Raw genomic sequence first — 21,800 nt, forward strand, 5'->3', positions numbered from 1 at the left:
ATGCCCAGAGATTTGTCTCCAGGGCGATTCTAGATCCTGCCAGTTGACAGTCCATAGTAACCATCACTGGACCCTTTTGTCAGGTGCCCACTACTGTGTGCCCTCCTCCTCCTCCTCCTCCTCCTCCTCCTCCTCCTCCTCCTCCTTCTCCTCCTCCTCCTCCTCCTCCTTCCTCAATGGCTTTTTTCATAAACATCGCCAGCCACTTCCTCGCGTCTCCGGATCCCTCCCTGGCCCCTAAGAGATTCTCTCTACCCTTGTTCTCTGTCTTGGCTGAATGATTGAGTGTTTTAATTTGTTTCCCAGGCGCCGTCTTTATGGCTCTGCTCTCTGTAAATTCACACAGCAACAGTCTGCTGGGACGTGTATACAGTCAGTAGTGAGAGGGCTCAGAGACGTGTGACACCAAAGAGCGGAGGGACAGGGAGGAGCCCGGAGCCCCGCCCGAAGGAAAGGCTGGTGCGGGCCACTTGGAGCAGATGAAAGCAAGCGACTGCTGGCTGCGGGTCCAGGAAGCCCTGGACAGAGCCTCGACATATCTTCAGAGAAGCTGGGGAAATGAGGCTGTCCCCAACCCCTGCATTCTGGCCAATTACATAAAGCCTGGTATTTCTAAACAGCTCCCTTGATTGATTCTAGAGCTCGCTCGGGACTATAAACAACAGGTTCAGCTGCAGAACTACGGGGAGAGAAAAAACTGAAAGACCCTGGGCAAAGGGCTGTGAGGTGACCATATCTCCCTTCAAGGCCACGCAAATATCTCTGTGGTGTAAGCCCTGGGTAAGGGCACTTGGCCCTAAAAGAGAAGAGTCTTCGTGCACATCTAGGAATCTGGAGTGGGTGTGAGCTGCTGCTCAGAGGCCCCACAGAGGACCCAGAGAGAGGGACGCCTCCACAAACTGATGCCTTTGCCTGCTTTCCTGGTGTCACCTCCCTGATCACAAAGACCCTGCATGAATAGCAGCTCCTAGTCACTTCACAGGCAAACGCAGAGCACCTACTGTGTTCTCTCATCAGAGGAGCTGGAAACCTCCAGGGTGCCAAACCCTCACTGTGCACAGAGGGTGAGCCTGTTGTCTCTTTAAATGGCATATTGAGTGATACGGGGAAACTAAAAGCTGGCGACTGCTGTTAATCAGCCCTGGGAGCTCCGAGGTTGTTCACACGAAGGTGGCCTCCGCACTGAGGCCTCCCGGAGCTCTAAGAGTCTCTCGGCCACCCTTCATCTCTCTGAGTGTCCTTGAGCTTCTCTCTCCAGGGAACTGCACGCGCCACTGCAAAAGGCAATGAGGTTCTCGAGCTGGAAGGGTATCTTATCCCCTCCGTGGCAAGCCAGAGCCTAGGACAATGACCTGTAAACAGATTCTCCCATGAGTGGTTGTCGAACTGAAGAAAATACAATGACGTTTTGTGCTTTTGTTGGGGAAGAAACAGGACAGAAAGTCTTGCCCAGGGCCCTCCCACCTGCCATTGTGGCCTGGGCTCCACATCCTCAAGTGCTCCGTTAGCATTTTGTCTAAGCTCCGCCCCACAGTTACCTGGCAACAGCCAGGTGTGTGACTCACTATAAAAGGGGCTGCTTGCCCCCTCCTCTCTCTCTTGCTCTTGCTTTCCTGCTCCCTTCTCTCCCCATTCCCCCCCCCCCCCCCCCCCCCCGAAATGTGCTCATGGCTGGCCTCTACTCCTCTACTTCTCTCTCTCTTTGCCTTTTTCTGCCTCTACTACCCTCTTAACTTCCCTCCCCAATGCCCTGAATAAACTCTATTCTATACTGGACCCTCAGGGGGAAGGGATGCCTCAGCATGGGCCCGCGGGCCCTTGCCCCATACCTGACTACACATCCACAAAACATATTCCTGCTCTCTCTATCTTTTTGTAAACATGTCACTCCCAGGCACTGATAGAACACAGAGAGCCGAGATGCCACACCTCAGGCCACCAGGCGTCCTGACACAAGCGACTGATTGTTGAGAGGACTGAGGATGGCCATGAAGCATAGCCATGAGCCCAAGAATTTGTGTGGTGTGAGACAAATGAGAGCTGGCAACCTTGCAAGGACAGCTAGGAGCCAGAATGCCTCGGATACCCTGACAGACAGGAGTCTGTGCATGGGCGACCAGCGCCACTGATACACACACAGATGTACACAGATGTACATCCCTTAGGGATGATGGGTGCAGAGTGAATGAACGAGGCTGGAGACACTCTGCAGAGGAGAGAGGATGAGACGCACACTGCAATCCTGCAGCCATATGTCACTGTGATTTCACTGTGTCAGGAACACAGAGGAATACATTTGTGTCTTCCCACGATGTCATAATAAACTCACAAGCTATGGAAGTTTTGTTGGCAGCAGTTTGCCAAGTGGCTCTGCTCTCCTTGCTCTGCAGTCAAGGAAAGGGCAGGTTCTTTTGCTCCAATCGTAACTCCTATTGATCCTCAGAACACACATCACACACCATACAGTGTGCAGGTTAAAGAGTGGCTACAGTGAGTTGATGGCGTCTCAGAGAGGCCAAACTTAGAGGCAGTAGTGGGCAGCTAACAAGGCAAAGAGAGTCCCCACAGGAGACCAGGTAACCAACCAGGTCTGGCATTCTGCTAGATACCGCTGTAAAGTCAAGTTAGCTGGAGCCGGTAGAGGTGAAGGGCTGGACCAGATCCAGACAAACAAAGGAATGAATGGGCAGACAGATGGATAAAATGAAAAGATGGAAAGGGCCGGGCAGTGGTGGCGCATGCCTTTAATCCCAGCACTTGGGAGGCAGGGGCGGGCGGTTCTATATAAATTCAAGGCCAGCCTGGTCTACAAAATGAGTTTCAGGACAGCCAAGGCTACACAGAGAAACTCTGTCTCAAAATGTTCCTCAGGTAATTCCAAATCCAGACATAATAATGAACAGTGACCATTGAACTCTGTGACTCGTTATCATCATAAATACATTACAGATCTATTCCGTGGTCCTGCAAAGCATTTGCAGGAATGAAACCCCCATCTCTGCGCTCCTGTAGCTTACAACCTTCAAAGGAAAGAGAAGAAGAAAGATTGAATCAAACACGTTCAAAGAGAGCTGTGACCAACCTGCCCCTCAGTTCCTGTCCTTCTGACCCCTAAGTCTTCCGTCCTCTCACTCCATTGCTCAGTCCTGCCCCAGACCCATCAGCTCTCCCTAGGACACCTCCACAAACCTCTGCCCGCGGCCCAGCAGCTCTCCCTTCTTCTCCAGCTACCAGAAAACAAAGCATAGCCAGCAAACCAAGTTTGTCACACTATACACCATCCGTTTCCTTCACCAGCGGCCCAGTTAGGAGCCCAGGTGCCTTTCCAGAGCGGCGCGAGGCAGGACTGCGGGTGTATATTGGACACCATCTAGTGGACATTAGGGTAATTTATTTCCAGGCTCCAAGTCAATCTTCCTAGTTTCAAAGATGGCTTGTTAGCCATATTTTAGGAGGATTTTGATTTGACTTCATTACAAGATCAGTGAGTCAAAGCCTGCTTCACAGGCCAGCTATAGGGAAGGGCAGAGAGTACGATCTTGGGGGCTGCCTTATCTTGCCAACCTGTCATCAGTGCCCTGGATGCTGTTTTAAAGGTGTTCTCAAGTTCTATGACAAATACTTGAGATAATCAACTTATAGAGAAAAACAAGGTTTGTTTCAGTGGATCGGGAGGCTTCAATACACTGTTGGTTGTCTGGGACACTTTTTGGGCCTGTGGTAAGGCAGAAACTTCATGGTAGAGATCGAATGGCAGAGCAGAATCACTTGGCTCACAGCCAGGATATGAAAGAGAAGAGGAAGGGGCTTGAATCCAGGATCCCTTCAAGGGGTTATGTCTCTTCAAGAGACCTAAGACCTCCCACTAGGCCCTACTTTATTATTTTTTTTTCCAGACAGGGTTTCTCTGTGTAGCCTTGGCTGTCCTGGAACTCACTCTGTAGACCTGGCTGGCCTTCGAGCACTTGGGAGGCAGAGGTAGGCCCTGCTTCTTGAAGGTCTCACCACCTCTGTTGTGTTAACAGTTTCCTGGGAGATTGAAGCATGCCCTCCCGGTGGGGAAGCTCTTTAAGCAGGAAGGTAAACAACTCAAAATAGCTTCAGGAAGCTCCTGAAACTGACCAGATTCTGTCCCTGTCAAAATAAGCAACAAAAGCAGAGAGGAGAGCCCCTCTCAAACAAAGCAAAGGAAACTCTGAGACTGGATCAGCTGCCCTGCCTGGAAGATGTTTAGACTAACTGCTGTACCTGGAAGGACCCGTTTTAACATGTTGAGCTGCCTGCAGGCTGTGCAGAGAGCTCCAGGTTCCCAGCCTTGTGAGCTGTCACCCACGCTGGTGTGGGCTTTGGTGAGTCATTTCTGCACCTGTGAGAACCCCTCACCCATATTCTTGTTAGTAACCGTAATAAAACTCCTAAGTGCACAAGCTGGACTTGGGTGGTATCGGTGCTTTGGTCTGTCATGGGCTCCCTATCTGGGGTAGGTGGGCCGCGGGTTGCATCTCCCTAGAAAACTTGTCATACAATTTCCCACTAGCACCAAGCTAGAACCCTTCGACACCCTGGGGTTATTCCAAGCCTAAGCTCTAACACCTGACTCTGTCCCTTCAGACTCTCAGTTGACTTCTGTCACTTTCCTAAAGGGACAGCATAGCTGGGTCCATAGATTGCCATTCTGAGTTTACCAAACTTTGCTCTTTCCCATAGTAAAGTGAGAAATTCGCCTCGTGATTTTCATATCATTGTCCCAATTGGTTCCCAATGGCTGCTCTCTGAATAGGGGGATAAATCTGAATTATAAGACTAAATCAGGGGCTGGCAAGATGGCTCAGTGGGTAAGTGCTCTGACTGCTCTTCCAAAGGTCCTGAGTTCAAATCCCAGCAACCACATGGTGGCTCACAACCACCCGTAATGAGATCTGACGACCTCTTCTGGTACGTCTGAGGACAACAACAGTGTACTTATGAATAATAATAAATAAATCTTAAAAAAAAAAAACTAAATCAAGGACCAGAGCATAAAAGGTGTTGAGTTTATCAAGGTGACACTGTTTCCCAGCACCGGTCACCTGGCCTCCCTGGGGAATGGCCATTGTCACCACCACAGTCAAATCCAGAAGATGGGACTGTCCAGAGCCTTTAAAGAATAGCAAGCTCTTTGGCTGGAGAGATGGCTCAGCGGTGAAGAGCACTGACTGCTCTTCCTAAGCTCCTGAGTTCAAATCCCAGCAACCACATGGTGGCTCACAACCATCCGTAATGAGATCTGGCACCCTCTTCTGGTATGTCTGAAGACAGCTACAGTGTATACTTACATATAATAAATAAATAAATCTTTTAAAAAAAAAAAAGAATAGCAAGCTCTGGATAGTGGGCATTCTGTCAACAGAAATCGACTGACCTTCTTCAGAAAAGGGTCTTAACACGCATCATCTTAGTATTCTCACCGAATACATGTAGTACTCATCATAAGTATCTGTTACTACCATCGACACACTCTAGGGAAGCCAAGCGCAAAGCTTCCAAATAGCAAGTTCAAGTCTCTCTGGGACTTCACAACCCAGGGGATTTAAATGAGGTGGATTTTTTGTTTTGGCTTGGTTTTTGGTTTTTCGAGACAGGGTTTCTCTGTATAGCTCTGGCTGTCCTGGAACTCACTCTTTAGATCAGGCTAGCCTCGAACTCAGAAATCCACCTGCCTCTGCCTCCCAAGTGCTGGGATTAAAGGCGTGCGCCGCTGCTGCTGCTGCTGCTGCTGCTGCTGCTGCTGCTGCTGCTGCTGCTGCTGCTGCTGCTGCTGCTGCTGCTGCTGCTGCTGCCACCACCACCCGGCATGAGGTGGATTTTTTGTTATTTTGTTATGAGACTTACTTATGTGTATGAGTGTTTTGGTTGTGTGTACACGTGTGTGTGTGTGTGTGTGTGTGTGCATTATGTATATGTGGCTGGTACCCATGGAGGTAGGAAGAGGGCACTGGATGCCCTACAACTGGAGTTACAGATGGTTGTGAGCTACCATGTGGTTGCTGGGATTTGAACTCAGGACCTCTGGGAGAGTAATCAGTGCTCTTAACCTCTGAGCCATCTTTCCAGCCCTGACCTGGATGATTTAATGACAGAGGTCTTCCTTACTCTGGAAGAGGGACTTAGACTGTGAGGAACAACCAAAAATGTTCTTCCTTCTCCTTTGCTTTCTTTTGTTTAATACATGTATTATCGTTATTATTGTTGGGGTGTGTGGTGGTTTGATTAGGAATGGCCCCCATAGATTCATGTATTTGAATGTTTGGTCCATATGAGGTGGCATTATGAGGAGGCGTGTCATGGTTGGAGAAGGTGTGGCCTTTTTAGAGGGTATGGCTTTGAAATTTCATATGTGCTCAAGCTATGCCCAGTGTGGTACACAGTCTCCTTCTGCTGCCTGCAGATCAAGATGTAGAACTCTCAGCTCCTTCTCCAGCACCATGTCTGCATGCGGGCTGCCATGGGTCCTGCCGTGACAATAGTGGACTAAACCTCTGAAACCATGAGCCAGCCCTAATTAAATATTTTCCTTTATAAGAGTTGCTGTGGCCGGGTGGTGGTGGCACACACCTTTAATCCCAGCACTTGGGAGGCAGAGGCAGGCAGATTTCTGAGTTCGAGGCCAGCCTGGTCTACAGAGTGAGTTCCAGGACAGCCAGGGCTATACAGAGAAACCCTGTCTTGAAAAGCAAAACAAAACAAAACAAAACAAACAAACAAAAAAGAGGTGCTGTGGTCATGGTGTCTCTTCATAGCAATAAAACCCTGCCTAAGACAGGAGATATGGTGTATTATGAGTGCAGGCATGTATATGCCTCGACACACATGTGGAGTTGAGAGAGCAGCTTTTAGGAGCCAGATATCTCCTTGTATGGTATTGAGCCTGAATCTTTCTTGCTTTTGCTGTGTTCTCCAGGCTGCCCCGCTGAGCTTCCAAGTGATTAAGTCTCCTGCCATCTCACCCCCAGGAGGAAGAAGTGTTAGGATTACAGATGCTGCCACAGCTGGCCTTTTTACATGGGTTCCAGGGACCTGAGCTCAGGTGGTCAGGTTTGCACAGCACCTTTACCTACTGACTCATCTCATTGGCCCTTTCTAAGAAAACTATATTCTAGACTTGCTGAGCGGCTAGCTGACGGGCTAGCTCTATGTTCCCCAGAGGCAACGATATTGAACAAAGTCCTGTACGAACCATCTGTTACCAGGCATTATGTTCACTGGGCTTCCCTGAAGATTTGTCTTATGAATCTGTGTGTGTGTGTGTGTGTGTGTGTGTGTCCCTGTGTAGTGTATTTGTGTGTCTCGTGTTGGTCTGCTGTGTGAGCTGCGTGTGTCTGTCTCTGTGTCCCTGTGTATTTGTCTGTCAGTCTCTGTGACTGTGCGTGTCTCTGTGTTGGTCTGCTGTGTGAGCTGCGTGTATCTGTCTCTAACAGGATTTCTCTCTGTATTTACTGAACAGCATTGAAAGCTTTGCATGGGGAAGGAATGGAATACTTTACAAAAGTCATTAACAGAGTTTTTTAAGGGGTTAAGTCATTGGCTCCAAGTAGTCCCAAGTGACCCAGACAACAAACAGTATTCCAGCATCACTGTTCATCAAACAATATCCATAAACAGTGGCTTTCAACCTTTATGGTAGGTTTTAGGCAGCCGCTTCCAACTTTTGCATTTGCTGGTCTCTACAGATGACCCTGGCATGATCTGGGTTGGGAGCTTGGAAGAGTGTGCAATTCATGATTACAGGGATACAGTCAGCTTAGCTTGTAAAAGTTGATTACTTAGGGGAACCCAAGGCAAATAAGATCGGTTGTTACATTGTTCTCTTTTGCTTTGTTTTGGTTTTTTGTTTTTTGTTTTTTCGAGACAGGGTTTCTCTGTATAGCCCTGGCTGTCCTGGCACTCACTCTGTAGACGAGGCTGGCCTCAAACTCAGAAATCCGCCTGCCTCTGCCTCCCAAATGCTGGGATTAAAGGCGTGTGCCACCACCGCCTGGCTCTTTTGCTTTGTTTTGTTTTTGTTTTTTTGAGACAGGGTTTCTCTGTGTTGTCCTGGCTGTCCTGGAACTCACTCTGTAGACCAGGCTGGCCTTGAACTCAGAATCCCCACCCACCCAAGTGCTGGGATTTAAGGCATGCACCACCACACCTGGGCTACATTGTTCTCTTTAAAGGCAGGTTAAATAAACAGGTTGTAGGATAGCAGCCTTAAGTCTTAAATGATTTTAAGGTGTATTAACTTTGGCTGTGAGATCAGCAAAAGTTCGAGTCTCTTAGCATGTAGGAGACATTTTCACAATATTGCATGGCCACACTTTTTGACATTCTTTAAGGAGTGTAGTGTATGTAAGCAATTTAAGCGATACACTATCCTATTTTTCTTGGCTTTGGGTTTTGTACAAAACCCATGGGATCTACCCATGCTAAAGGAATTTAGTAACTTGGATGTGGTTTTTCATTTAGCACTGTTTTTGAGGTCTGTGTGTATTGATCTATGAGCTGTAATGTGTTCATTTACACCAGTGCATTGGAACTCTATCGGGTGAGTGCGCGGTAATGTATATATTCATTTTAGTGAGTATTTATCCTAGTTCCACTGGGTGCTACTATGAAAAACCTGCAAGCATCTTTGTAATCTTCTTGTCTCCCCATGACTCAGGCGCAAGTTTTCCTGGGCACACCTACAAACATAAGCATGGATCAGGATTAGCTTTACTTGGCAATGGCTGGCCATGCTGTACCGCTCTGGAGTTGGACGTGTATGGGGCCACTGCCATTGCTCATGTATGCTGCAAACCTTTATGGAATTCTTTTTTTTTTTTAAGATTTATTTATTTTATTTCATGTATGTGAGTACACTGTCGCTACCTTCAGACACACCAGAAGAGGGCATCGGATCCCATGACAGATGGTTTCAAGCCACCATGTGGTTGCTGGGAATTGAACTCAGGTCCTCTGGAAGAGCAGTTGGTGCTCTTAACCGCTGAGCCATCTCTCCAGCCCGTGGAATTCTTTTTGTGCAAACATTGTGCAGAGTACTGGAGCTAGAGGATGAGGAAGACATTGTCGCTGTCCTACAGGATCTCACAGGCTAGAAGGTTCAATGGGCTAAATGTTTATGATCCCTCCGAATGTACTTGTGCAATTCATTAGTAGTAGTAGTAGTAGTAGTAGTAGTGTGTGTGTGTGTGTGTGTGTGTGTGTGTGTGTGTGTGTGTGTACATGTGCATGTGGATACTCACAGGTACCTGAGGAAAGTATCAGATCGCCTGGAACTGGAGTTACATGTGTAACAAGAGCTCTTGACCACCGAGCCATCTGTCTTGCTCCACTTACCGAATTCTGAAGGTATTTGAATGTGAGGCTTTGAGAGGTTACTGGTGCCCTTATAAAAGAGGCCCCAGGGAATAGGCGGGGGTGGTGCTGGTGGCTCAGTTAGTAAGAGTAGTTGCTGTATAAGCACAAGGACCCAAGTTCAAACCCCCAGTACCCATGTAAAAAAGAAAAAAAGAAAAAGAAGAAAAAGAAGAAGAAATAGGGCTCAGCCACATGAGCCTGTAACCCCATCGCTGTGGGGGAAAGGAGCAGGGAAAAGGGATGGAGCTTGCTGGCTGCCAGCCTAACTCCAGGCTTAGTGAGAACAAGGCGGTGAGTGACTGAACAGGACACTTGATGCCCTCCGGTGGCCTTCCCATACACATGCATATACCACATATAGGCACACACACATACAAGTACAACATACACAGAGGCCCCAGAGAGTTCCTCATCCCTTTGGCCATGAGGAGTTACGATAGAAAACAGACCCATTGTGAGGAGGCAGATGCCACTTCTCCCGGTACCCTGGTCTTGGACGTCCCAGCTTATGGACTGTGAAGAACAAACTGCTGTGTTTATAAGCCATCAGGTCTGTGCGATTTTGTTAGAGCAGCCTGAACGGACTAAGACAAAGAGAAAAGCCAGATACATGAGGGGGCTGCTATAAAGCAGGATCTAACACTTGGTGAAAGGAACCACATGCAGTTTAGGCTGGGCTGTGGCAGGTAGAGCTCCTGCCTAAAGTTGCTTTCTCGGTAGCGGTAGGGGGCTGGTTTTTTTTCATGACAGGGTTTCTCTGTGTAGCCCTGGCTGTCCTGGAACTCACTCTGTAGACCAGGCTGGCCTCAAACTCAGAAATCTGCCTGTCTCTAGCTGGGATCAAAGGCATACAGCACCACAGCCAGCCATGCCTTGAGTTCTTAACTCAAGGCTTTTCTACAAAGGTCCTCATGGGTCAAGTTCCCTAACTATTATCCCTGCCTGACTCTGGCAAGGAGCTTCGTGCTCCAGGCACCATCTATGGAACAGTCTGATGACCTAGCCTGTCTTTGAGTTAACCCAGCTTCCCAAGTATAAGTAATTTCAGGGCTTGCTGACAACTACTTAGGTCATATGCCCCAGCCTACCACCTCGCCTGAGTGGTGTAGAATGTGCCTTTCAGAACACTGATCACAGCTCATCAATGAATCATGTCTTCGGGGAGACAGACACTGAGGACACCTTGGGCCACTCTGCACTCATGCCAGGCTGCACTAGCTGTATGACCGTCTGAAAACAGGAGACTTCTGCTTTCTAGAGCCTCCGCTCACCCCGCCCCCGCCCCCATGCCACTACAATCCCTCCCCGTTTTAAAATCCTGAAGATTTCACTGCATGTAATTGTCTTCCAGGGAACAAGATCTGCCTCAATTATTTCTCAATATGTCAAATAAATCATGCTTCAATAAGGCTCAACTGTAATTCAAAAAAAATCAAATCTTAAAAAAAACGTGAAATTACATGTGTTTATTCAGTTCTAGTTGAAGTTTTCTGCCCTTGGAAATTATGTGGAAAGGAGAATGACAGAATTTTTGAAGCTTTTTTTTTTTTTTTTTTTTAAGGAAGTGTTATTGAAAAATAAATCACCGTGATTGAAAAGCTCCTGTGTGAGAATACAGTTAGGAAATCTACACTCTGATTAGACTTCTGTAACCATTGACGAAGGATCCTGGCTTCATAAGCACAAGGGCTTCCCAGTGGGGTTGTAATGTAACTTCGGTTTAGTGAGACTATTTCCCTCTTGGACTGGGGCAGTTTTCTCTCCTATCTTCTACCTGCCCAGGATAAACAGAGTTAACTAACAGTTATGACTATCAGCAGTTGTCTTTCCTACCCTCCTGTGCCCTGAGCTAATGAGGATGAAGGTTCTCGGTCTAGCTGGGAGGATGCACACCTTCCTTTGCTTTGCTATCCCAGAGGGACTGGAGGGACAAAGCGAGGATACACTGTGTCCAGGAGCTCTCCATATCCATCAGCCTTCAGATGGGCTGTGGGCTCAGCTGCTTTTCCCCGGGATGGCTGTTCCCACACAACCAAGCTCCACTCTTGACAGAAAATCAGCAGCCAGGACAACTGCGTAGGCTTGGAAGGGAACATAATTTTCAGAGGCAATTGTGAGTTTCATGATGTTGGCCTTGTGTTTTAAAATAACTGGGTTTATTTGCTCTGTGAGGAATGTGCTCAGTGGATACTGCTCCACGTGGGTAGAGCCCTTGGAACATAACGGGGCTCCGCCTGCCTGGGATAAATGGAATTAACTAGCTAACAATGGCATCATCACATGGTGCTCCCAACTCTCCAGTATGTCCTTGGGGATCTGTCCTGATTTTTTTTTTTTCAAAAAAAAAAAAACCCACCTTCTTTATACATATTTATTTATATATGCATCATTTGTTCATTCAGTTCTTTTTTTGTTTTGTCTTATTTTTTTGGTTTTTCAAGACAGGGTTTCTCTGTATAGTCCTGGCTGTCCTGGAATTCACTCTGTAGACCAAGCTGGCCTCGAACTCAGAAATCCGCCTGCGTCTGCTTCCCAAGTGCTGGGATTAAAGGCGTGCGCCATCACCGCCCGGCCATTCAGGTCATTTTCATTGAATAGCTGCCATATGACAGGTACTAGGCTAAGGGTTAAGAATACAAGATAATTCACATATTATGGACCTGTAAGGCTAGCTTGTGAGATAGCTCAGCAAGTTAAGGCACTTATAGGCAAGCATGAGGATCTGAGTTCAATCCCCAGGACCCACATGAAAGGGATAAAACAACCCCCACAAATTGTCTTCTAGCCCCATGCCTAGTCCTGGGCTCCATACCCAGCAATGCAGTACACACACACACATACACACACACACACACACACACACACACTGTCTGACGTCCATAGAAAGAAGCAGCATAGCAAAAACTGTGTGGTGGAGCCTGCCAGCGAAGCAGCACAGCACTGCCTCCCACTCCACGCCACGGCTGTGCTAATCCACTGACCGTAGGCTCCTGTTTCCTTCATCATAGAGCTTTTGGTCTCTAATCCCAGCCTTGGGCCACAAACTATGGTAAAGAGAGAACATTCACAAGTTAAGAGCAAACAAGGGAAATAAGTAAGTCAAGTCTATGTCATTAAAACACACTCACAGGCACACGGCCGGGTGGTGGTGGCGCACGCCTTTAATCCCAGCACTTGCGAAGCAGAGGCAGGCGGATTTCTGAGTTTGAGGACAGCCTGGTCTACAGAGTGAGTTCCAGGACAGCCAGGGCTATAAGGGAATCCCTGTCTCAAAAAACCAAAAACAAACAAAAAAAAAGAACAACAATAACAACAACAACAAAAACCACACACTCAACTAGAGGCTGGCGATATGGCTCAGAGGTTCAGGGGTTCTTGGGAGTTTTCTTGTCCAGAGAACCCAGGTTTGGTTCCCAGTACCCACACAGAGGCTCATACTGTCTATAACTCCAGTTTCAGAGGATCCAACCAACACTCTCTTCTGGCCTCTATGAGTATGCACACAGTACACATATGTACATATACATGCAGGCAAAATAAAATAAGTAAATCTTTTGTGAAGTTATAAAATTTAACAAATAGCATGGTTCGGAAGTTTTTTGGCAAAAGTAGCACAGGAGATTCACAGAGGAAGTCGAAAAGACTAGTGAAGTATCCCAGACAGTGAGTATTGCTGGGGCAGCAGTGTCCACCTGTGCCCAGCTACTTGTGGGGTAAAGCAAGAGTCACTGAACCGGGACGAAAGAAAGAAAAGAAGGAAAGAGAAGAAAAAGAATATATATTCATTCTTATTGGCAATCCAAAAGATGTTAAAAATAATAATAATGGGGGCTGGAGAGATGGCTTAGCAGGTAAGAGAATATTGCTTTTACAGAAGACTCACATTTGCTTTCTAGCACCCATGTTGGGTGACTCATAACCCCCTGTAACATCAGTTCCAGAAGTTCTGATACCCTCTTTTTAGCCTCTGAGGACACAACCACATACAGGGTATATATCCACACAACCACACACACATATACACAGACAAAAATAAATCTAAGCACGGTGGCACACACTGTAATCCCAGTATTTGGACAGTAGAGGCAGGAAAATCAGGATTTGAAGGCCAACCTTGGCTATATAGCAAGGTAAAGATGAGTCTGGGTTCCGTGAGACTCTATGTCTGAAATATATGGGTGTATATGTGTGTGTGTCTGTCTGTCTGTACATATTTATAATTTATAATACATAATTTAGAAAAAAAAAACATTTCAAGCGGACCTGGCTTCCTTCCTCATCGCCATGATACAATAATGTGACAAAAGTGAGGAATGGAGAAAGGGTTTTTATTTTACTCTTAGTCCAGCATGGTGGGGAAGTGAAGGCAGCAATGGCTTGAAGTAGCTGTCACGTTAAATCCTGCATTCCTGCAGACAGACCTGACGACGAATAAACCATCATTCATAACGCTGAACAAGTGAAGTATGTCTGCCGCTCGCTGAATATTTCTCTGTAGTGGGCAAGCTGCAGCTGTCTGTGGGTGTTCTGAATATTTCTAAGTAATGCAATTGTTCCTAAGGTTTTTTTTTGTTTTTTTTTTTTTTAAATCTATTGCACGTGGAAGGGTATGAAGAAATGGCTCAGAGGTTAAAAACACTGGTTGCTCTTTCAGAGGGGTTGAGTTCCCAGTACCCGCATGGTGGCTCACAACCATCTGTAACTCCAGTCAGGAGATATGAAAACGTCTTCTAGGCTCTGCAAACATAGTACACATGTTATATATAAACATTTATACAGGCAAAACATGCCTACAATTCACACATTGTAATTTGGTCTGGGATAGTTTCTGTTTTTTTTTTTTTAAGTCTGGGGTAGCCCTAGGCTGCCTGGTTTAGACCCTCTGCTGCAAAGGAGCCTCTGCTGGGGTGGATACACACAGGACCAGTTATAAGGCAAAGTAAGAGGACCCTACCTAACAGATAGGTTAGGGAACAGTCATGTGTCCTGTCTCTCTCTGCACAACAGGATCTCCCCTGGGGTCAGGGTTAGAAGACCAGAGCAGAGACAGGGGCAACACAAAGCAGATACCTGGAGCCAGTTCATACCTGCTGAATCAGAAAGACTCACGGGCAAGTAAGTAGGCCACAGCTTACCCACCAGTTTGCTGCGAGCCATGCAGTTTACTCACACTTTAGGACAGAGGCAAGTGGATCTCTGTGAGTTTGAAGCCAACTTCATCTTCATGGCCAGCCAGGGCTTTATAGTGAGACACTGCGTCATGTTCACATAATTATTTAAAAAAAAAAAAAAGACCAATTATGTTAAAGATTGCAGTGCTACATTAAATAAAGATCTAACAGCAGCAAGTTTAACAATACCTATAACTTCATTTGTTGATAACCTTAAATATTTTGAGATCTCCTCATGAAAATATCTGTTGCCGGAGGACGCGGTGTCGGTCACACGCCTTCAATCCCAGCACTCGGGAAGCAAAGGCACGTGAGTTCAAAGCCAGCCTGGTCTACAGAACAAGTTCCAGGACAGGCAGGGCTACACCGAGGCACCCTATGTTAGAGCGGGAATGAGGGTGGGGGTAATAAGAACACACGACATCTGTTGCAACTACTGCCAACTGTCACAGGTTCTGCTCATTCCCTTGGAATTTATAGTTACGCCTTTAAGTTTACTAAGAGTGAAAAAATCAGGCTTTAGTGCCAGCAATGTGGAAGCTGCAAACCAGAATACTCAGGATCAGCAGGGTTCGCTCTAGACTTACCTTCAAAAAAAAAATGGAAGTTGGGTGAGGTGGAGTTATTTGCGCGGAAAGAAAAAAAAAGGGGGACAAACCAACAAAAGGGGTGGCGCCTGTCAGATTCCTCGGGCCCCCGCCCCTGCCCCTTCCCAGAGGCAGTGAGACAAGCGCGCGCAGGCGCCGGTGCAGGCGCAGTCGCACTGGTACCCAACCCCCAGACGCGTGCCGAAGCCCCGCCCTACGAGCTGAGGCTCCGCCCCCCGCGCGCGCGAGCCAGGGGGCGGTCCCGCCGCCAGGCATCAGCAATCTATCCTGAGCGGAGGTGGCTCCGCACGCTTGCGGGGAACCGACACGTTAGCGGAGCTGAGCGGCGCGGACCGGACCGGCGGCGGCGTGTGGCTGCCGCTGCGGCACGAGAGGAAGGATGGCGGAGGCCTCGGAGAGGCTTTACCGAGTGGAGTACGCTAAGAGCGGGCGCGCCTCTTGCAAGAAATGCAGCGAGAGTATTCCCAAGGACTCGCTCCGCATGGCCATCATGGTGCAGGTGCGGTGGGGCCGGGCCGGAGGCGCAGGGGCTCGGGGCCGCCGCACTCCCCCTGCGGCTCGGTGTGACCGGGAGAGACCCGCGGAGCTGCCGCCGAGGTCCCTGAGGCCCACTGGGCCGACCCCTTCCGGGACATTGAGCTGACCCTGCAAAAAAGCCCGGGAAGAGCGAGCATCTGGCGGTGCCTCTGGCTTTGTAGAGACAAGGGGCCTCTTCGCTGGGTCTGGATGGTCGCAGAGTTCTTGTTTATTTCACTGCCCTCTCTTGGCGTGGGGGTGGAGGGCGTGCGCGCGGTCTTTGAAGCTGCTCTGATTCGGGCCTAATCTTGTCCTGGGAGATTTTTGTCCCCCATGGATGCAGAAGGTTCTTTTTTTTTTTTTTCTTCCTTAAGCCTATTTTTGTTTGATTATCCTTTCCATATCCGCTCACCCTCGGTATTTCTATTTTAGTTATGCAAAGCAGTGCCATTTCTCTGTAGTGCCGTTTCTCTACAGTGCGTTCGCCTCGGGCCCCATTTCTGCTTGGAGATAACATTTTCACCAAACTTCCCGAGGTCTCGGTGCTTTCTGCAGTTACCTGGTCTCTTCGCGGACGCTCCGGAGATGGTCAGGAGGTGGTGGGATCTAGGGTCCTTGCAGTTCCAGTGGCTCCTGCCTCCTGGGTTTCTGGTTCCTGCCTTTGCAAGTGTGGTTCTCACCTGCGCTGTTCCCCCCTCCCCCATACACTCAGTTACCCAAGCTCACATTGCTTGGTCAAGAAATTGATTACCCTTGCTGTCCAGCGGCAGTAATGTGTTTCAGCGAGGCAGGTGAGCCCTCAATGGGGCTTCAGTACTTAAGGGGGGGAGGGGAAGATGGTGTTCATCCAGTGGGGACCACACTGCTTCTATTATTTCTCTTTACGGCAAGAACTGAAGCTGTCATCGTGGTGCCCTAGGAGAGACTGCCTAGCTCAGCATGTTTGGCACACAGTTCTCATTCTTTGTATACATAGTTATTAAGAAGCAGCTAGGCGCTGGGCGGTGGCGGCGGGCTGTGGTGGTGCTCACATTTAATCCCAGCACTTGGGAGGCAGAGGCAGGCAGATTTCTGAGTTCGATGCCAGTCTGGTCTACAGGGTGAGTTACAGCACAGCCAGGCTACACAGAGAAACCCTGTCTTGAAAAAATAAAAAACAAAAAAGAAGCAGCTAGCCACTGCATTACTGTCCATAATTGTCATTGGTGACAAAAATCCCAAGTACTGCTGGGCACATCTTTGTTGCCTGCATTTATGACTGGACAGGGAACCCACCCTGGGCTCTTTCTGCTTGGTTAAGGGAGTGTGGGGAGGATTGATCAGCCTTGCATCTGATGGAGCTGGGCACCAGGCAGTGTGCCTTGTCGAGGAGGAGCCCAAGATGTCACAGTCACGTGTGGGAGTTTGATTAAGAGACTTTATTCAGAAGTGGGACAGGGAGATGAAGATAGCTAAAATTTGAAGGACAGTTAAAAATCCTATTTCCCACGGAGGTCTTTGAACTTTACCCCACAGTTCCCTCCTCCCTGTGAGAAGATAATAGAGCTCTCTGGGTTTAAGAGAAAAAGCATTTTTGTCCTTGCCAGTTTATAGATTAAACCCATTATTTCCTCAGTCTTTTTTTTTTTTTTCCTTCTAAGACAGGGTTTCTCTGTATAGCCCTGGCTGTCCTGGAACTCACTCTGTAGACCAGACTGGCCTCCAACTCAGAAATCCGCCTGCTTCTGCCTCCCAAGTGCTGGGATTAAAGGCGTGGGCCACCACTGCCCGGCTTCCTCAGTCTTGAATATAGCAGAAAAGCAAAATTGTCTTAGGCTAACATTTTCATATTATTTTATGATTGCGGATTCCTCAATTGTAGCAGCTATTAGAGGGGTATTAGTAAAGTATGATGTAAAGGCAATCTCCAGAAGTAGGTTGGTTGGTTTTGAGACCAGATTTCAAGGCTGATGCTTCTGCTGAGAATTACAGGCCTGCCTGTGCCGCCACACCCAGCCTTTCTAATGGTTCTGTTCAGTTTTTGAGACCTGGGCTTACTATCCTTCTGCTGGCCTTGAACTCACAGAGATCTGCCTGCCTCTGCCTCCCCAGTGATGAGATTAAAGTCGTGTGCCACCACACCTGGGCTGTGAAATGATCAGTTTGCTTCAGTACCTTACATGTTTTACTAGGCATTGATAGATACTAGCCAGGGAATAGCTGTGAAAGATGACCCCAATACTGCCAAAGAAGAGAGGAGAAAGGGGATTTGGGGAGACTGAAGCCACCTGAATAACTTAGCATTCAAGGCCCTTCTCCAGGCTTTTTGTTTGTTTGTTTTTGTTTTGTTTAGTTTTCGAGACAGGGTTTCTCTGTATAGCCCTGGCTGTCCTGGAACTCACTCTGTAGACCAGGCTGGCCTCGAACTCAGAAATCCGCCTGCCTCTGCCTCTCAAGTGCTGGGATTAAAGGCACGACCACACGGCTATCCTCCAGGGTTTTTTGTTTTTTTTTGTTTTGTTTTGTTTTTGACTGTGAAAGAAATTTATTTAGAGTGAAGGTGGTGCTCTCCTTAGTTGAGGTTGGGAGTTTAGGTCTGAGTTTAAAGTTGGCTGCTTGGGAGGGCCCAGAAAAAAAAAAGAAAACCTTTTATTTTCTGGAGCTTGAATTTAAATACCTTCCTTTACATTTGTATGAGAGGATCGGTCTCTGAGCTCCTGATAACTTGATATTTCTGAGCCCTGGGGGAGGGAGAACCTGGGCCCTCTGGCTGCTTAACTGGGAGGCAAAGAGATGACCCTGGGAGGATTTGAGCATTCTGTACTCAGAGCAAAGCCATGTCCCCCCTCCTGCTGGCAGGGCCCTGGGCCTGCTTTACCTGGAAGGAAATGGTGAACATTGTGGTTGTTGAGGTCTAGATAAGGCACTTGGTCTGTGGCTGGTGCCCTGTGCTTCAGAGGTCTAAGTCCTAGATTCTGTACCTGGCCTATTTCATGCCTCCCAGGCAGAGACAAACAACCAAAGGATGTTGATCTTTACCACCAGTCATTCTCAGGCCTTGCCATGGTCAGGGATTTTGTTTATCTTATGGAGTATGGGCTTCTCTGGTTTTGTACCTTACTGATTTATTTGTTTATTTATTTTGAGACAGGGTTTCTCTGTGTAGCCCTGGCTGTCCTGGAACTCACTCTGTAGACCAGGCTGGCCTCGAACTCAGAGATCCGCCTGCCTCTGCCTCCCAAGTGCTGGGATTAAAGGCGTGCGCCACCACTTGCCTGGCTTTCTGGTTTTGTTATCTTAAGCACACCATTAGGGGGTACTTTTTGGTGTCACCAGTACACTGCACCCAGTCTGGCGGTAGTAGGTGTTTGTTCTTCAGAGCCATAGCTATAGGCTGTACTCCTTGCCACAGGGGCTCCGAGATCTGAAGCTGCTGCACCTGGTGTGATTCATGGAGTGCTGAGGGCCAGAAGCAAGAGTCCGCTCAGGAATGCCATTTATTGTCTGTCTAGGGGCCATCTTTGCAGTAGTTCCCCCGCCCTTCCTCCGCCTGGCTGAGGACTGACTCTGTAGTGCTGCCCTGAGGGAAGCCGTGGGCGGGGCCTGAGGAGGCTTGCAGACCTCCTTCCTTCCAGGAGCTCTGCTTTTTAAAGTTTTTGTTTACTTACTTAACTTTTATGTTTTTGAGTGTTTTGCCTGCATGTTTGTCTGTGCATCACCTACCTGGTGCCAAGAGAGGTCGGAGAGACGGTCAGATCCCCTGCAACTGGGGTCACCGATGGCTGTAAACGACCTTATGGGTGCTAGGAATAAAGCCAGGGTCCTATGGAGGAACAATTTAGCCACCGAGCCGTCTCCTCAGCCCACAGCCTTACATTTTAATGCAGCTAAAAGGAGGTCAGCTCCATCGTAAAGCTTCAGCCGTTATCTTCAGTACTGCCTAATGTGTTTATTTCATGTCCTTTCCCTCTGTGCCCCTTGAAGCAGCCACAATGAACACTCAGGTTGGTCGGAAGGCAGTTTGTGTTAAGTAGCTCTTCTGAAGTCGGGATGGGGGAGAACTTGGTATCAGGTTCTTGTCCCATCCGCCTCACTGTGTCTCCTTTGTTGCCACCATCTGTGAGGTTGCTGCAGTTGTCTTCCCAGAGGCATGGCCTGTGAGGAAGGGTACCAGGAAACTGGCTTAATGTCCTAGTCTTCCTCATCTCGGGCACTGTCACCATCTCTAAAACAGGCAGTGCAGGGTGCAGAGCCCTATAGGGAAACAAAGTACCTGAAGCGGCCCAGTGCCTTTACCTGGGGCGCACTGGGGGGTCGGGTGCCTCCCTGAGGCCAGGGTTCCACCTGCCTCCAGGCCTAGAAGCTGCTGCCTCAGGCTCTTCGTCCCCTCACGGACGCCATTCCTTCTGCTCACCTGTGCATGCGCCTGACACCACTGACACATTTTCTCTGTTCATGATCTAGGTCCTTTAACCGCAGAGCTACTTAAGAGCCTTTTCTGGGCCAACCAGGCCCTTGAGCTCAGGTGCTTGCTTCTTGGTTCCTCTAACAGGTCTGTGTGTCAGATCTTGCCTTACGTTTTAAAGCCTGTGTGTCACACCAGGCTGTACAGTAGGTCAGAAGTGCGGCACATACCGTAAAAGGAACCAGGGTTACCCTCTCACTCTGGGACAGTGTATTTGGGAGTGGCTAACCACAGTTTTTATCTTTTAGGAAAATACCTTAGGTCAGAAGCTGTTTCTCATCCATTTGCAAGTCACTGTGTGACCTGAGAGAGCATCAGGCAGCCTCAGAGAGAACAGGGACTCCATTGCTGCCTGGGCTTGGGGCGGGGCTATGGCCTGCAGGGAGAATAACGGTCCCTCACCTCTGCTTTATGTCCTGTAGTCACCCATGTTCGACGGGAAGGTCCCACACTGGTACCACTTCTCCTGCTTCTGGAAGGTGGGCCACTGCATCCGGCAGCCCGACGTCGAGGTGGATGGCTTCTCTGAGCTGCGCTGGGATGACCAGCAGAAGGTCAAGAAGACAGCAGAGGCCGGCGGAGTGGCAGGTGTGTAGCCAGGGGTACAAGAGCTCTGCTGAGGTCACTTCAGTGGCTCCGCCTCAGGCTGCGCAGTCCAGGGCATGAGGTTTGGTGTCCTATCTTTCAGGTGCCGGGAACATAGTCTTTAAGCTTGCATGCATGGTTCCTTTTTCAGTAGGTTTGGGTTTTTTTTTGTTTTTGTTTTTGTTTGTTTGTTTGTTTTTGGTTTTTCGAGACAGGGTTTCTCTGTATAGCCCTAGCTGTCCTGGAACTCACTCTGTAGACCAGGCTGGCCTCTGCCTCCCAAGTGCTGGGATTAAAGGCGTGTGCCACCACCGCCCAGCTTTTAGTAGGTTTTAATTGTTTATTTTATTAGTTGTGTGTGTGTGTGTGATACATGTATCTGGAGGCTAAAAGACAGCTTTACTGAGTTGAGTCTCTCCCATGGGCTCCAGGAATTGAACTCAGGTTGCCAGGTTTGCATAGCATGTTCTATAGCCAAGCCATCTAACCAGTTTAAGGAAAACTGAGAGAAATGCCGGTCATAGTGCTCCCATAGCCACCTCCTCTCCCCCCAGTGCATCGATGTTCTTTGCTGTTGTGTGTTCCCTGGGCATGGATGGATGGATGGATGATGTGCCTACCACTGAAGCCTTTTAGGCTCACGGATGGTACCCAGAAGGAAACCTCTGCCAATTCTTTCCTCCTCCTTAAAAATAAACAAAAAAAACAGACCTTAGGCTGGCAGATCTCTGAGTTCAAGGACAGCCAGTAGTAATGTAGGGAGACCACATCTCAAAACATACAGACTGCAGAGTCAGCAATCCTGCCTTAGCTTCCTGAGCACTGGGATTGCAGGTGTGCACCTTCAGCTCCTGGCTTCTGTTCTGGTTTCTAGCCCCATGGGTTAGTGTTGCCTGGGTTTAGTTTTGTGGAGAAAAGGAAATGTATGCGCTTTCTCCTCTGCTGCTTCATTCAGCGTGATGCCCTTGGTCCTGCTCTGCTGCCTGCCTGCCCAACAGTATTCCTTTGTTTAAGCACACACTTTGCTTGTCCTGTCCTCTGTTGGTGACTCTGGGTGGTTTCCTTCATTCCAGCAGACTTTCTTTTTTTTTTTTTAAG

At 48.4% G+C, this 21,800-nt stretch overlaps 1 protein-coding gene and 1 long non-coding RNA gene across 3 annotated transcripts in view; one reads left to right on the forward strand and one right to left on the reverse strand.

Annotated features, from left to right (window-relative positions):
- Positions 1 to 11,862: 11,862 nt before the first annotated feature.
- On the reverse strand, positions 11,863 to 15,371 carry LOC116104704. 2 transcript variants are annotated; one of them, XR_004123948.1, is made up of 3 exons: positions 14,549 to 15,371; positions 12,360 to 12,422; positions 11,863 to 11,998 (listed from the first exon to the last, which is right to left on the reverse strand). It is a non-coding gene; the product is annotated as an uncharacterized LOC116104704 (long non-coding RNA). The 2 variants fall into 2 exon arrangements; XR_004123949.1 differs by lacking the exons at positions 11,863 to 11,998; positions 12,360 to 12,422 and adding an exon at positions 13,688 to 14,115.
- Positions 15,372 to 15,393: 22 nt separating this feature from the next.
- Parp1 (poly(ADP-ribose) polymerase 1) overlaps positions 15,394 to 21,800 on the forward strand; it is a 33,800-nt gene continuing 27,393 nt past the window's right edge. The window contains exons 1-2 of the mRNA XM_031391191.1: positions 15,394 to 15,656; positions 20,540 to 20,705. Coding sequence (XP_031247051.1) covers positions 15,537 to 15,656; positions 20,540 to 20,705 — 286 coding nt within the window. The 5' untranslated portion in view covers positions 15,394 to 15,536. The remainder of the gene's footprint in view (positions 15,657 to 20,539; positions 20,706 to 21,800) is intronic.

Source organism: Mastomys coucha, unplaced genomic scaffold (genome assembly GCF_008632895.1).
Source record: "Mastomys coucha isolate ucsf_1 unplaced genomic scaffold, UCSF_Mcou_1 pScaffold1, whole genome shotgun sequence".
In the NCBI taxonomy this organism is placed as follows: Eukaryota; Metazoa; Chordata; class Mammalia; order Rodentia; family Muridae; genus Mastomys; species Mastomys coucha.